The sequence below is a fragment of the Neophocaena asiaeorientalis genome, unplaced genomic scaffold (genome assembly GCF_003031525.2).
Source record: "Neophocaena asiaeorientalis asiaeorientalis breed wild unplaced genomic scaffold, Neophocaena_asiaeorientalis_V1.1 scaffold49, whole genome shotgun sequence".
In the NCBI taxonomy this organism is placed as follows: Eukaryota; Metazoa; Chordata; class Mammalia; order Artiodactyla; family Phocoenidae; genus Neophocaena; species Neophocaena asiaeorientalis.
Genome location: NW_020172456.1, coordinates 6,698,058 through 6,712,878, shown reverse-complemented (window position 1 = coordinate 6,712,878; position 14,821 = coordinate 6,698,058). Strand labels below are relative to the sequence as shown.

General features: G+C 41.9%; 1 protein-coding gene across 2 annotated transcripts in view; it reads right to left on the bottom strand.

Annotated features, from left to right (window-relative positions):
- DPF3 (double PHD fingers 3) overlaps window positions 1-14,821 on the bottom strand; it is a 250,550-nt gene that overhangs the window by 136,703 nt on the left and 99,026 nt on the right. For both annotated transcript variants that reach the window (XM_024737918.1, XM_024737919.1), the window contains exon 2: window positions 8,878-9,038. In XM_024737918.1, the coding sequence (XP_024593686.1) occupies window positions 8,878-9,038 (161 nt within the window). The remainder of the gene's footprint in view (window positions 1-8,877; window positions 9,039-14,821) is intronic.

The window sequence follows — 14,821 nt, the reverse complement described above, 5'->3', positions numbered from 1 at the left end:
TACTGAAGCCCGCGCACCTAGAGCCCGTGCTCCGCAACGAGAAGCCACCTCAATGAGAAGCCTGCGCACCACAACAAAGAGTAGCCCCCACTCGCCGCAACTAGAGAAAGCCTGCATGCAACAATGATGACCCAACACAGCCAAAACGAAAGATAAATAAAATAAATACATTTAAAAAAACAATCAATGTAACTCATCATATTAACAAACTACAAAAGCAAAACCACATAATCATCTCAATAGACTCAGCAAAATCAGTTGACAAAAACCAACTTGCCGCAACTAGAGAAAGCCTGCATGCAACAATGATGACCCAACACAGCCAAAACGAAAGATAAATAAAATAAATACATTTAAAAAAACAATCAATGTAACTCATCATATTAACAAACTACAAAAGCAAAACCACATAATCATCTCAATAGACTCAGCAAAATCAGTTGACAAAAACCAACATCCAATCCTGATTTAAAACTGTCAAACTAGAAATAGGAGCATCCTCAATCTCATAAAGAGCAACTACAAAAAACCTACAGCTGGGACTTCCCTGGCAGTCCACTGGTTAAGACTCCGCACTTCCACTGCAGGGGGCAGGGGTGTGATCCCTGGTTGGGGAACTAAGATCCTGCATGCCACGCAGTATGGCAATAAATAAAAAACAAAAAAACCCTAACCTAACATCATACTTAATAATGAAAGAATGAATGCTTTCACCTTAAGATCAGGAACAACATAAGGATGTCCACTCTTTCCATGTTTACTTAATATTGTACTGGACATTCCAGCCAGTGCAATAGAGAAGTAAAATAAATAAAATGCATAGATATTGAAAAGTTTTCTTTATTCACTAAAATAATCAACTATGTAGAAAATTCTGTGGAATCTACAGAAAGCTTCTAGAACTAATAAATGAGTACAGCAAGATTGTAGGATTCACGTGAATACACAAAAAATAATTGTATTTCTGTATACTAGCAAAGAAAAATCAGAAATTTAAATTTTTTTAATCCATTTACAATATTATCAAAAATATTAAGCACTTAGAGATAAATCTGACAAAAATGTGAAAGAACTGTACATTGAAAACTAAAAATTATTGATGAGAAAAATTAAAAGGGATAATAATAAATGGGAAGATATATTATATCCATGGGTTGGATGACTCAATATTGAGAACCGTCAGTTTTCCCCAAGTTGATCTATAAACTCCACACAAGGGCTTCCCTGGTGGTGCAGTGGTTGGGAGTCCGCCTGCCAATGCAGGGGACATGGGTTCGAGCCCTGGTCCAGGAGGATCCCACATACCGCAGAGCAGCTGGACCCGTGTGCCACAGCTGCTGAGCCTGCGCTCTAGAGCCTGTGAGCCACAAATACCGAGCCTGAGCGCCACAGCTACTCAGGCCAGCGTGCCTAGAGCCCATGCTCCACAACAAGAGAAGCCACTGCGATGGGAGGCCCGCGCACCACAGTGAAGAGTAGCCCCCTATTCCCACAACTAGAGAAAGCCTGTGCGCAACAACGAAGACCCAGTGCAGCCAAAAATAAATAAATAAATATTTTTTTTAAAAAACCTCCACACAATGTCAACCAAAATCCCAGCAGACTTTTTGTAGAAATTTACAAATTGATTATAAAATTCTTATGGAAGTTCGAAGAACCTAGAATAGCTGAAATAACTTCAAAAAAGAAGGACAAATTTGGAGAGGTCTTGTATCTATTTTCATTAACAAGAAAACCAGCAAACAACCCAATTTTAAAATGGTCCAAAGATCTGAATATTTTACCAAAGGATATACATGGATAGTAAATAAGCACATGTAAATATGCCCAACATCATTAATTAGGGAAATGGAAAGTAAAACCACAATGAGATACCACTATATAACAATAGGAATGGCTAAAACTTTAAAAAGTTGACCATACCAAATGTTAGTGAGAATATAGAGGAACTGGAACTCTCATACATTGCTGGAATGGATATAAAATGGTACAACCACTTTGAAAAACAGCCTGACAGTTTCTTAAAATGTTAAATATATACCTTCCTTATGATATAGCCGTTACACTCCTAGGTACTTTACCAAGGAGAAATGAAATTATAAGTCCATATGAAGACTTATACACAAATGTTCATAGCAGCTTTATTTAAAATAGCCAAAAACTGGAAACAAATCCAAATGTCCATCAACAGATGAATGAATAAACTGTGATATAGCCATACAATGGAATACTACTCAGCATAAAAAAAATGAATCATTGATACATGCTAGAACATGGATGATCTCAAAGTAATTACTCTGAGTGAAAGAAGTCAAGACCCCAGCCACCAGCCACCAAAAAACGAAGTAGATATTATATGATTCCAGTATAGAAAGCATGCCTGGGGATTGGGAGACATATAAGGTAGAGGTAGGAGGAAGAACAGGAAGGAGGAATTACAAGAGACACAAGGAAACTTTTGGGAGTCATGGATATATCCATTATATTGATTGTCATGATAGTTTCACAGGTATACAGATGTCAAAACTTATCAAATTGTACATGTTAAATATGTGCAGAGTACTGTATGTCAGTTATGCTTCAATAAAGATGTTAACTTTTTTTTTTCTTTTTTTTTTTGCTGTACACAGGCCTCTCACTGCTATGGCCTCTCCCGTTGCAGAGCACAGGTTCCAGACACACAGGCTCAGAGGCCATGGCTCACAGGCCTAGCCGCTCCACGGCATGTGGGATCTTCCCGGACCGGGGCACGAACCCGTGTCCCCTGCATCGGCAGGCGGACTCTCAACCACTGCGCCACCAGGGAAGCCCAAGCTGTTAACTTTTTTAATGAAAAAACAACCCAGGGACTTCTGCTTCTGGAAAGATAGAGTAGATATACTCTTCCATATTCCTCCCACTAAGTACAACTAAAACTCTTAGACTTTGTTTACACAACAAAAATAAGATACTGAAAGGTAAAGAGGCTGACAAGCTAGGAACTTTCAGACCCAAGAAACAACAGGGTGGTGAGTTCCCTGGGCATTCCTTTTGCTTTATATATCCCAGACAGAGTTCTGGAAAAGTTGATAATCCAGAAACACCTACAAATGTAGACAAAAGAAGCCCCAAGAAAATCCTGCTCTCAGGGCTTCCCTGGTGGTGCAGTGGTTAAGAATCCATCTGCCAATGCAGGAGACATGGGTTTGAGCCCTAGTCCAGGAAGATCCCACATGCCATGGAGCAACTAAACCTGTGTGCCACAACTACTGAAGCCCGAGAGCCCTAGAGCCTATGCTCTGCAACAAGAGAAGCCACTGCAATGAGAAGCCTGTGCACTACAACGAAGAGTAGCCCCTGCTCACTGCAACTAGAGAAAGCCCATGTGCAGCAACAAAGACCCAACACAGCCAAAAATAAATAAATAAATTGGAAAAAAAAAAAAAGAAAGAAAGGAAATCCTGCTCTCTCTAGCTAAAGGACCAGGAAAGGGGCAGTCTAGCAGGGCATCCCCTTGCTGGGTTAGTGTCAGAGAAGGTGAAGTGACAAACTGACCCCCCGTCGTGTCAGTGGAGCCCGCACAGGGAAGAGTAATGAGGCACTCTTCCTCCTCCCAACTAGGGTGGTATTGGTGAAGGTTTAGTGGGGAATCTGAATTCCCACCCCCACCCAGCAATAATAAGGTACTCCTCCCCCACCAGGGTGGCAACAGAGACCGAGTGGGGAACATGGACTTCCACATCCATCCGACAGTAACAAGGGGCACCTCTCTTCCCCTGTCAGCACAGTGTCAGAGGAGGTCTGTGAAAACAGAAGATTTAGATAATATCTAGAGTCTCATAACATTATAGTCAAAATGTCCAGGATTCAATAAAAATCAGTCATATGAAGAACCAGGAAAATCTCAACTTGAATGAGAAAATACAACAGGTACCAACACTGAAATGACACAAATGTTAGAATTATCTGACAAGGATTTTAAAGTAGCCGTCATAAAAATGTTTCAAACAATCATCAACACTTGAAACAAATGAAAAAATATAAAGTCCCACATAGAAATACAAGATATAAAGAAGAACTAATGACAAAAACCAAACTAACCCTCAATGAATGGGCTCAACAACAGAATGTAGAGGATAGATGAAAGAAGTAATGAATCTGAAGAGTGTATAATAGAAATCCTCCAATCTGAGCAACTGAGAGAAAATAGATTGGAAAAAAGAAGAAGGAGGAGGAGGAGGAGGAGGAGAAAAGAAGGGAGCCTGGGGGACTTATGGGACTATAACAAAAGATCTAACATTTTGGAGTTCCAGAATTTTCTTTCCCAGTGGAGTCCCAGAAGGAGAAGGGAAAGAGAGTGAGGCTGAAAATATATTCAAAGAAATAACGGCTGAAATTTTTCCAAATTTGGCAAAAAAACATAAGATTCAAGAAGCTGAGTGAATCCTGACAAGGATAAACTCAAAGAAATCTATACCAAGACATCAAAATCAAATTTCTGAAAACTAATAACAAAAAAATCTCAAAAGCAGTGAGAGAAAAATGACACCTCACTTATAAGAGAAAACAATCTGAATGACAGCAGATTTCTCATCACAAACTACTGAGGCCAAAAGGCAGTGGCAAGACATTTTTCAAGTGTTAAAATAAAAGGACTGTCATCCCAGAATTTTATATCCAACAAAAAAAATATCCTTCAGATGGGGCACACATATACCATGGAATATTACTCAGCCATAAAAAGGAACTAAATTGGGTCATTTGTAGAGATGTGGATGGACCCAGAGACTGACATATAGAGTGAAGTCAGTCAGAAAGAGAGAAACAAATATCATATATTAACGCATATTTGTGGAATCTAGAAAAATGGTACAGATGAACCAGTTTGCAAGGCAGAAATACAGACATAGATGTAGAGAAAAAATGTATGGGCACCAAGGGGGGAAAGGTGGGGTGGGATGAATTGGGAGATTGGAATTAACATATATAAACTAACATATATAAAATAGATCAACACTTGAAATGAGAACCTGCTGTATAGCACAGGGAACCCTGCTTCACTTCTCTGTACAGTAGAAGCTAACACAACATTGTAAAGCAACTATACCCCAATAAAAAAATAAATTAATAAAACAAAATAAAAATATCTTTCAGGAATGAGGGGCGGAATTCCCTGGTGGTCCAGGTTAGGCCCAGGTTAGGACTCTGCGCTTCCACTGCAGGGGGCACAGGTTCAATTCCTGGTCAGGGAAATAAGATCCTGCATACTGTGCAGTGTGGCCAAAAAAAAAAATGTAATGACGGGAAAAATCAAGACATTCTCAGAAGAAGGAAAACTAAGAATTGTTACTATCAGACCTACTTAAAAAGAATGGCTAAAGAAAGTACTTAATCAGAAAGGAATTATAAAAGCAGGCATCTTGGAACATCAGAAAGGAAGAAACAACAGCAAAAGAGTAAAAATATGAGTAAATACAACAGACACTTAAGTTTTCTAAATTATATTTGACAATTGAAGCAAGAATTAGACGTCTGTCTGATGTGGTTTCCAACGTATGTAGAGGAAATATTTAAGATACTGTTGTTATAAATGTGAGAGGATAAAGGATTTAAATGAAGAGAGGAAGAGGTGGGTGTGACTATAAAGGGGTAGGATGAGGGAGATCTTTGTGGTGATGGAATAGTTTTGTATCTTGATTGTGGTGGTGGTTCCACAAATCTATACATGTGATAACATGGCATAGAGCTATGCACACACATTTCATCCATGTCAATTTTCTGGTTTGATATTATACTATAGTTACACAAGATATATCCATTGGGGGAAATTGCGTGAAGGGTACAGGCGATCTCTCTGTACTATATTTACAACTTCCTGTGGATCTATAATTATTTCAAAATAAAAAGTTAATTTAAAAATGTAATTACATAAAATACAAAAAAACCCCCAGCAATACCTAATAAGTGAAAGCAAAAATGAAACAAATAAATCCAACTGTGTATTGAGTTAGTAGTACAACCACACAGAGGAATTATTTTAAGTGACCTTAAACACAGTAATTTGACTCTACATCCTTAATAGGAAATACGCTAAGGACAAAAAAACAATTGCAAAGAAAGAAATAAAAACTTAAACCATTTAAGTAACCTTATTGATGGCAGTCTCATTTTATTCTGATATTGCTGTGTGTTTATCACAGAATAAAACAGATAAGTAATTATGCTGGCATCATTAAGAGCCAGTATCCTTTTCTGGTGTGGGAGAAAGGAGACAGAGAATTAAGATAGTTAAAACTGTCGAAAACTGAATTGAATGGGAAATACCAGTAAATTTCATAATGTATTTTCCCTTAAAAAGAGAAATAATGAAACAAGAAATCATATTTCTTAGTTCTGCTCACTGCAAAGTCCTAGAATCAACAACCAACCCAGGAGCAATGAGCACCACCAGATTGTGGTCTCTAAATAATATTCCTACAAAGAGGAAATAGGGGCTTCCCTGGTGGCGCAGTGGTTGACAGTCCGCCTGCCGATGCAGGGGACACGGGTTCGTGCCCTGGTCCGGGAGGATCCCACATGCCGCGGAGCGGCTGGGCCCGTGAGCTATGGCCGCTGAGCCTGTGCGTCCAGAGCCTGTGCTCTGCAACGGGAGAGACCACAACAGTGAGAGGTCCGCGTATCGCAAAAAAAAAAAAAGAGGAAACAGGGTTTCTTAGAGAAATAGCTGATTCTAGGTCTGGTCCAGGACATGTACAAGATGAGCCTGAAACATTTGTCCCAATATTAGGATATCAAGGATGCTAGAGAAACTACTAGGCGGTATCAAAACACTAGCACCGGACAAAACCCCTACTGTCCAAAGATGGGACAATTTAAGCATCAAGAATAATACTTGCAATGGATTAAAATGTAGCCAAAATGTATAAATCTGTGAATTCATGATGGTACTCAAGATAATAAAAATAACTTTATTGATCACCTTTGGAGAATACTAGGGAACCAACTCATTATTTTGAAAACTGATAAATAAAGGAGAAAAATCATTTATCCATCCTTTCATATGTGAACTATACCACACAATAACTAAAACTTTAATGAGGAGATATTTCTCTTTATAAATGCCGTAGAGCTAATAAATGAAGAAATAATGATATCCTCGAATTGAATGCACCATTCTGCAACCCTGTATAGTATAAAGGATCTAGGCAATTTTCATCAAGGGCTGCTAACATCAGTAAAAGAGTGATATCTAGACCCCATGAACCTCCTGAGGAACGTACACATCACCACTTAGGAACTGTTCCAGCCCCAAAAATTGAACGTGAATCTGCTCTTACCAATTCACAGGAATAACACCATGGGGATGCAGTGAGAAAATCCAGACTCTGGGAAACCCTACAGTGCAAACAACCCAGTTTCTTCCACAAATAACGAGAGAAAAAGAGAGAGAGAGAAAGAAACCTACAGATTTAAAGAGACTTAAGAGACACATCAGCCAATTGTAATGTAGGAGAGTCCTATTTGGATCTTGATTTCAACTATAGGGGGAAATAAATGTTCAACAAATATTTGATGCTATTAATGTCTTGTTTTTAACTTTGAGCTTTGATAGCTATGGTTGGTATGTTTATGTTCTTACCATTTAGAGATACATACTGAAAAATTTACAGATGAAATAATATGCTGTCTTGATTTGCTTCAAAATAACCTGGGTTCAAGGAGGAAAGCGGGAGGTGAGTATAAATGAAATGATTGGCTATGAGTTGATCACTGGGTGTTAAGGCTGTGTGATAAGTACATAGAAATTCATTTTACTATTCTCTCCACTTCTGTATGGCTTTGAAACTTTTCATAATAAAAATTTTAGGGCTTCCCTGGTGGCACAGTGGTTAAGAATCCACCTGCCAATGCAGGGGACATGGGTTTGAGCCCTGGTCAGGGAAGATCCCACATGCCACAGCAACTAAACCTGTGCACCACAACTACTGCGCCTGTGTTCTAGAGCCCACGAACCACAACTACTGAGCGTATGGGCCACAACTACTAAAGCCCACGCACCTGGAGCCCTTGATCCACAGCAGGAGAGGCCACTGCAATGAGAAGCCCGCACACCTCAACTAAGAGTAGCCCCCACTTGCCGCAAATAGAGAGAGCCCGCGCACAGCAACAAAGACCCAAAACACAGCCAAAAATAAAAAACTTTAAAAACTAAAAACAAATTTTTGTAATATACCCTTATAGAGCCAGAAAACTGAATTCTTATAATTGCCTCCCTGATCTCCACCTATTGGTCTTTCTTCTGTTCTCTGGAGCCTAGAAGACTAGTATCACAGTAATAGTAATAAAAATAATATCAACAATAACAGCCAATATTTTTGGAGCACATACTTACTATGTGCTAAATGCAGGTTATGAGCTTTTTATGAAGATTTTCATGTAATCCTGACAAAGTCCTGAAGTAGGTACAATTATTATCCCATTTTACAGATGAGGAACCTGAGGGCAATAGGTTTGATGACAAAGCTCAGCTTCAAACCAAAATCTGACTGCGGATTTCCAGCTTATAACCACTAAGCTACACCAACACACAGGGTAAAAGGTGAAGAGGGCTGTCATGGCCTCAGTCTTCCCTTTTTTGGGTTAAGCATCCTGACTTCTCTCACTCTGCCCCTCCCTGCCAACGTGGCTTCAATGTCCCACACCATCATTGGAGCACCCTTGGAGCACTTTGGAGTTATAGAAGCAGTTGAGTTTCTTGAAAGCATCCTAGGCTCCCTGTACAGCTTGCGCCACCCCCATGCACACCCGAGCTGCGGGGATTGCCAGACAATCTCTAGTCGGCCTGCATCCAGGCTGGGATCCCGAACATGTGCAAGTCCCAGGGGTGGCATGGCTCACCTGGGCCTCGGTGCCTCTTCTCCATCCAGATGTAGCAGTTGTTCTGAGCCACCCCGGTCTGCGAGTCCAGGAATGGGAGACGCACACTGCGCTCTGCGCACAGGCGCGAGTTATAACTCCGGCAGTGCTCAATGGCCTCCCTGTAGAACTGGTCCCCGAGCCTGCCGGGAGACAGAGAGAGGAGGAATGAGGCCAGGGAAAACCAGAACACACGCAGAAGGAAACTGAAGTCACCCACCCACCTCCCAGGGAAGATTTTGCGGTTATGAAGACCAAGGCAATGTGTACCAAGAGCTTTGCCAAGCAGCAGAATCCAACTCAGTGTCAGGTCTCCAATAGGTTCTATTTCCTGTACTAAATCCACCAGGAAACTTAGAAACCCCTTTAACAAAGAAATGAGGACCCCAAGAATAAGCCACCGGTAAAAGTGACACTTCCCTGTTCTAGGAAGCATGAGGTCCCACTCCAGAATGGAAGTAGCTCTAGAACAACCTTCTGCATGGGATCTACTAGGACACCAGGCTTCTAGAGCCCCCTGCCCCTTAAAATCCCCCATTAGCCACACTTTTTTCTCAGTGGTAACCAACAAAGGCACTCTAGATTGAACCCAAACCACCAGCACAGATACAAAGATTTCCATTACAATAGAAGAGAAACACTCCATAGAAAAGGCTAGAAGGTCAGAGGAAACATCCTGTAAAAGTAGAGCTATTATGGAGGAAGGAGGTGAAGAAGGGCATGCACCAATCTTTTAAAACCACACACTTAAAGAAAAATAACTTTCTGATGGAAAACAAACAAAAGAAACATTTGAAATAATAATAGTTGGTTTTTGACCTCAAAATAATTCAATTCCAAGAGTTTAATACACAAATAGAAAGACCTTTCTGGTTTGCTGGAGTGGTGATCTGATTAAGCACAGTAAATTTTAGGTGTCTGAATCTTTGGTATCCTTGGACATGTGGTGATGCTACTAATTTTAAGATAATGTCCTTTTCAAAAACCAAAAATACAACATTCTATAATTGATCAATCTTAAAACACAAACATAATCAATGAGATCAAATACCTAACAAATAAAAGATAGGCATATGGCAGAGGTTAATAATGACCCAAGGGGCCTTCCCTGGTGGCGCAGTGGTTAAGAATCCGCCTGCCAATGCAGGGGACACGGGTTCGAGCCCTGGTCCGGGAAGATCCCACATGCCGCAGAGCAACTAAGCCCGTGTGCCACAACTACTGAGCCTGCGCTCTAGAGCCTGCGAGCCACAACTACTGAGCCCACATGCCGCAACTACTGAAGCCCGCGCTCGGCAACAAGAGAAGCCACTGCAGTGAGAAGCCCGTGCACCGCAACGAAGAGTAGACCCCGCTCGCTGCAACTAGAGAAAGCCCGCGCGGCAACAAAGACTCAATGCAGCCAAAAATAAATACAATAAATTAAAAAAAAATAATGGCCCAAGGAATTACAGATGTAATCACATGACGTTTACCAGGTAAAGCAGAGATTCTTAGTGAGGAGAGTGAGGAAAAGGCAGGAAGAGGAGGAGCCTCAGGGATTACAGAGCCAAAAGGGAGACTCGAGTAGCTCATTTTGAAGGGACATTATGAATGTCCCTCTTTTTTGGTCTATGTAGATCCAAGGATGCCAAAATGGGGGGGGAGGGGTCTAAGTTTAAAATAATATATTTCTTAACCAAAATATTTAGAGCAGTAAAGAAAGAAAAATTTAAATGGATTCTTCTGTACTCTTTTTCACTTTTTTATTGAGGTGTAGTTGATGTACAGTATTTTGGAAGCTACAGGTGTACAGTAGATAGTGAGTCACAACTTTTAAAGGTTATCCTCCATTTATAGTTATCGTAAAATATTGGCTATATTCCCTGTATTGTACAGTATACCCTTGTAGCTTATTTTATATGTAATAGTTTGTACCTCTTAATACCCTACCCCTATCTTGCCCCTCCCCCTTCCCTCTCCCCACCGTTAACCACTAGTTTGTTCTCTTTATCTGTGAGTCTGCTTCTTTTTTGTTATATTCACTAGTTTGTTGTATTTTTTAGATTCCACATATAAGTGTTATCATACAGTATTTGTCTTCTTACCCTTTTTTAAAAGTCAATGGGTCAGACTGTACCAAAAATCTTAAAGCAAATTCCTTATTCTGGGAGGATACAATCATTGAAGCTTCTGAGGCATCTTTTGGAAACTACTTGTGGACGTGCCTCCTAAAAAAAAGCCCTTTGCTCCTTTTTTACCTCTGGGCATCTTCCCTCTCGCAAGGACGGCATAACAGCTCAGAAAGTGTCTAGCAGTTGCAAAACCTAACTGTAATCAAATTATAATAGTCACACAGCTGGAAATGAATTGGGGAGGGGGAATGAAAGCCCATCAAAATGCTATAAAATGGAACTGCACATAAGCTGATGTAATCAAAGTTAGTAACAAGGATCATGAGATTGATCAAAAATAAAGAACCATTTCCTGCGAAGCGTTCACATCTGTGTCCCACCAGTTTAAATACCTCCTTCTGCTAAGGCGATGCAGCTCAGTGTAACAGAACTGTCGAGGGCAGCTCAGCCCAGGCAAGGTGACACACAGCCTGTCCAGGGTGTCCTGGGGGCTCCAGCTTCCCTCCACATAACAGAGACCAGTCACATCACATGGACGAGAACTGACAAGAACACACGAAAGAGAAGCGTCTGATGTGAGAAGCCGTTATCTGGTTTCCCAGGATATTTTGACAGACTGCCAAGAAAGATGTTAACTATTCCAACTCCAAAACTTCTGCTTAAAGAGAAACCACGGAAGGAAAGGAGGGAGGGACGGAGGGAGGGGAAGGAAGGAAGAAAATTGTACACTAAAACTCATCAACTGGATAGCTAGTGGGAAGCAGCCGCATAGCACAGGGAGATCAGCTCGGTGCTTTGTGACCACCTAGAGGGGTGGGATAGGGAGGGTGGGAGGGAGGGAGACGCAAGAGGGAAGAGATATGGGGACATATGTATATGTATAACTGATTCACTTTGTTATAAAGCAGAAACTAACACACCATTGTAAAGCAATTATACTCCAATAAAGATGTTAAAAAAATAAATAAAGATGCCTTCAAAAGAATAAAAAATAAAGAAAAAAAAACTCATCAACTGGAGAGAAGAGGGTTTCCATTTTCAAAACAAACTTCTGGAAGCCAGTACAAAAGAAATCTACAATAGGATCTCAAATCAGACTTTTCTCGATATGCCTGGAACTCGCTTCCAACAGCTTCAATCCCAAAAAGAGAAACAAGAAAGTGAACTTGCTGAAAATGAGAAGTGCGTTTGGCCAAGTCCATGCCCCATACTGAATGGAACGAAAAAGTCAAACAAAGTGGCTCACTGGGTGAAAATTAATTTCATCTTAAATACTTTCCACTTTCATAACATGCAATGTTATTAGTAACAGGCATGCTGCAGGGAAATGTGTATTTTTAAATGTAATCTTTGTGTGAATGATACCTCCCTTATGTAAACAGGGGAGATTTTCTGAGGACTGGAACAACCGTATTAAAGACTGAAGCTACAAAAGTGTGACAGCCATCACCCTCTGCCATCATCCCCAGGGAAGTCACTTTTAAACAGGCCAGGCATTGGCAGCGATTTGGAAACAAAAGTTTAAAGCCTTTTTTAAGATATGTGAGGAGAAAAGAGACTTCATCCTCTGATAAATTCAAGCTGCACTTCTCCAAAAGTTAATTAGCCAAAAGCTTCACAGGGCTTGCTCTGTTCTCTAGAAGAAAATCAATGGCCAGGTCTCCCTAACCCATGGAAAGCAATTTAAACAGGAGAGGGGACAAATGTCCTTTTCAAGGTGGTATTTCTTTTTTTTTTAATTGAAGTATACTTGATTTACAACGTTGTGTTAATTTCAAGCATACAGCAAAGTGATTCAGTTATACATACATATATATATATACTTTTTCAGATTCTTTTCCATTATAGGTTATTATAAGATATTGAGTATAGTTCCCTGTGCTATACAGTAGGTCCTTATTGTTTACCTATTTTATATATAGTAGTATGTATATGTTAATCCCAAACCCCTAATTTATCTCTCCTCTCCCCATGTGGTATTTCTTTTTTAAAAATCCCACATTGGGGCTTCCCTGGTGGCGCAGTGGTTGAGAGTCCGCCTGCCGATGCAGGGGACACGGGTTCGTGCCCCAGTCTGGGAAGATCCCACATGCCGTGGAGCGGCTAGGCCCGTGAGCCATGGCCACTGAGCCTGCACATCCGGAGCCTGTGCTCCGCAACGGGAGAGGCCACAACAGTGAGAGGCCCGAGGCCTGCGTACCGGAAACAAACAAAAAAAATCCCACATTGATAGGATCCCAGGGGTGACATTTGCATTAAACTTGCAAGGGAAAGGGACTTCCCTAGCGGTCCAGCGGTTAAGACTCCTCACTCCCAGTGCAGGGGGCCCGAATCAGGGAACTAGCTCCCGCATGCATGCCATAACTAAGAGTCCACATGCCGCAGCTAAGACCCAGCACAGCCAAAATAAAAAATAAATAAATATTAAAAAAAAAAAAAAAAGAAAGTTGCAAGGGGCAGAGGAAGGGGCAGAGGAAGCTGGGAAAGGCTGGCAGCAAATGAATCATTTCGTGCAGTGGTGACCAGTGTGCCCCAGGCTGGGACAGGCATGGCCCAGCCTCAGCCATCACCTGTCTGCGTCAAACCAAGGGGGCTAGATTTTCCACAGGGTGATAGATGTCTTGGGCTCAAAGAAGCTGGCACGAGGCAGAGTAGAATGATGGTCTCATCAACAACTGACTTCAGGCTACTCAAGGCTGGAATCAGAAGCAGGAAAGGCAGGGGGAACAAAGTGCTGGGCTCTCTGCCAGAGCAGGAGCCCCTCACGGCCTGCTGCTTGGAGCAGTGCTGGCTGCCCCACACTGGAGCTTTTGTGAAGGGTTTTGTGGGATCCTTAGCGATCCCTTCTGGAGTGAGAGAGCCATCCTAGCTCTGAGAGCTTTCCGGTGGCCCTCCTTGAGCATATCTGTGGAGAAATAGATTCTAGGCACCAAAGAGGATTCAGAGTGGAAAAAAATAAGACTTCTCCAAAAGGACTGCCAACTAGGCTCCACATGTGATTTTCAGAGCCTGTCATACCCTCTCCAAGACGCCCTGCTCCCCTTCCTCACATTTCCACCTCCCTCTCTCGAGACCTTGCCTGTTCTCTTAGATTCCATGTCCACTGTGCCGAACAGACTCCCAACTCCGACCCCCAACTCAGACACCTAGGGCCCCTCCCTCTTCATTGTCCCTGTGGTCCCATGTTCTGACCCAAGGACAAGTGTCCTGCCCTGCCTCAAACATGTGTCCAAGAGTGAATTCTTCATGCCCTGCCAAAGACTGCTCCCTCCCCAGTCTCCACAGGGGTGGGAGCGGGGACCTGAGGGAACCCTGCTCTGTCTCTCCCCAGCACCGTGTCCTTGACCCTCCCCTATCCTTCAGCCCAGCTGGCACCAAAGTCTTTCATGTCTCGGGGAGCTCTCCCATTCTCTCCTTTCCCACCCCGTGGCCACAGGTCCCTTCCAGCTGTAAAAACAGGACCTTGGCCCATCACAGCTATTTGTGCTCATAAACAGAGATAAGCAGAGATAAAGAGGAGCTCAGGCCTGTGGCAGATTGCTGGCCCTGCCTTCCCCCATCGGCCCCTCTTCTCTGTGGGCACCTGGCTTTCCTGCTGTCTCACTCAGCTGCCCAACTTCCACAATGGCCCACACACACACATTAAAACTCATCTACACCAATTTGCTAACTTCCTCCTGTTTGCATTTAAACACGTTTAACTCTAACTGTGGCACGGAAAGCCATCTCCCATTTGTGTCGTGTTTTGTAATAATTAGCAAGCAGGGGGCAATATTTGCCGAGGTGGGGGAACCTTTTCATTTTCCTCACCA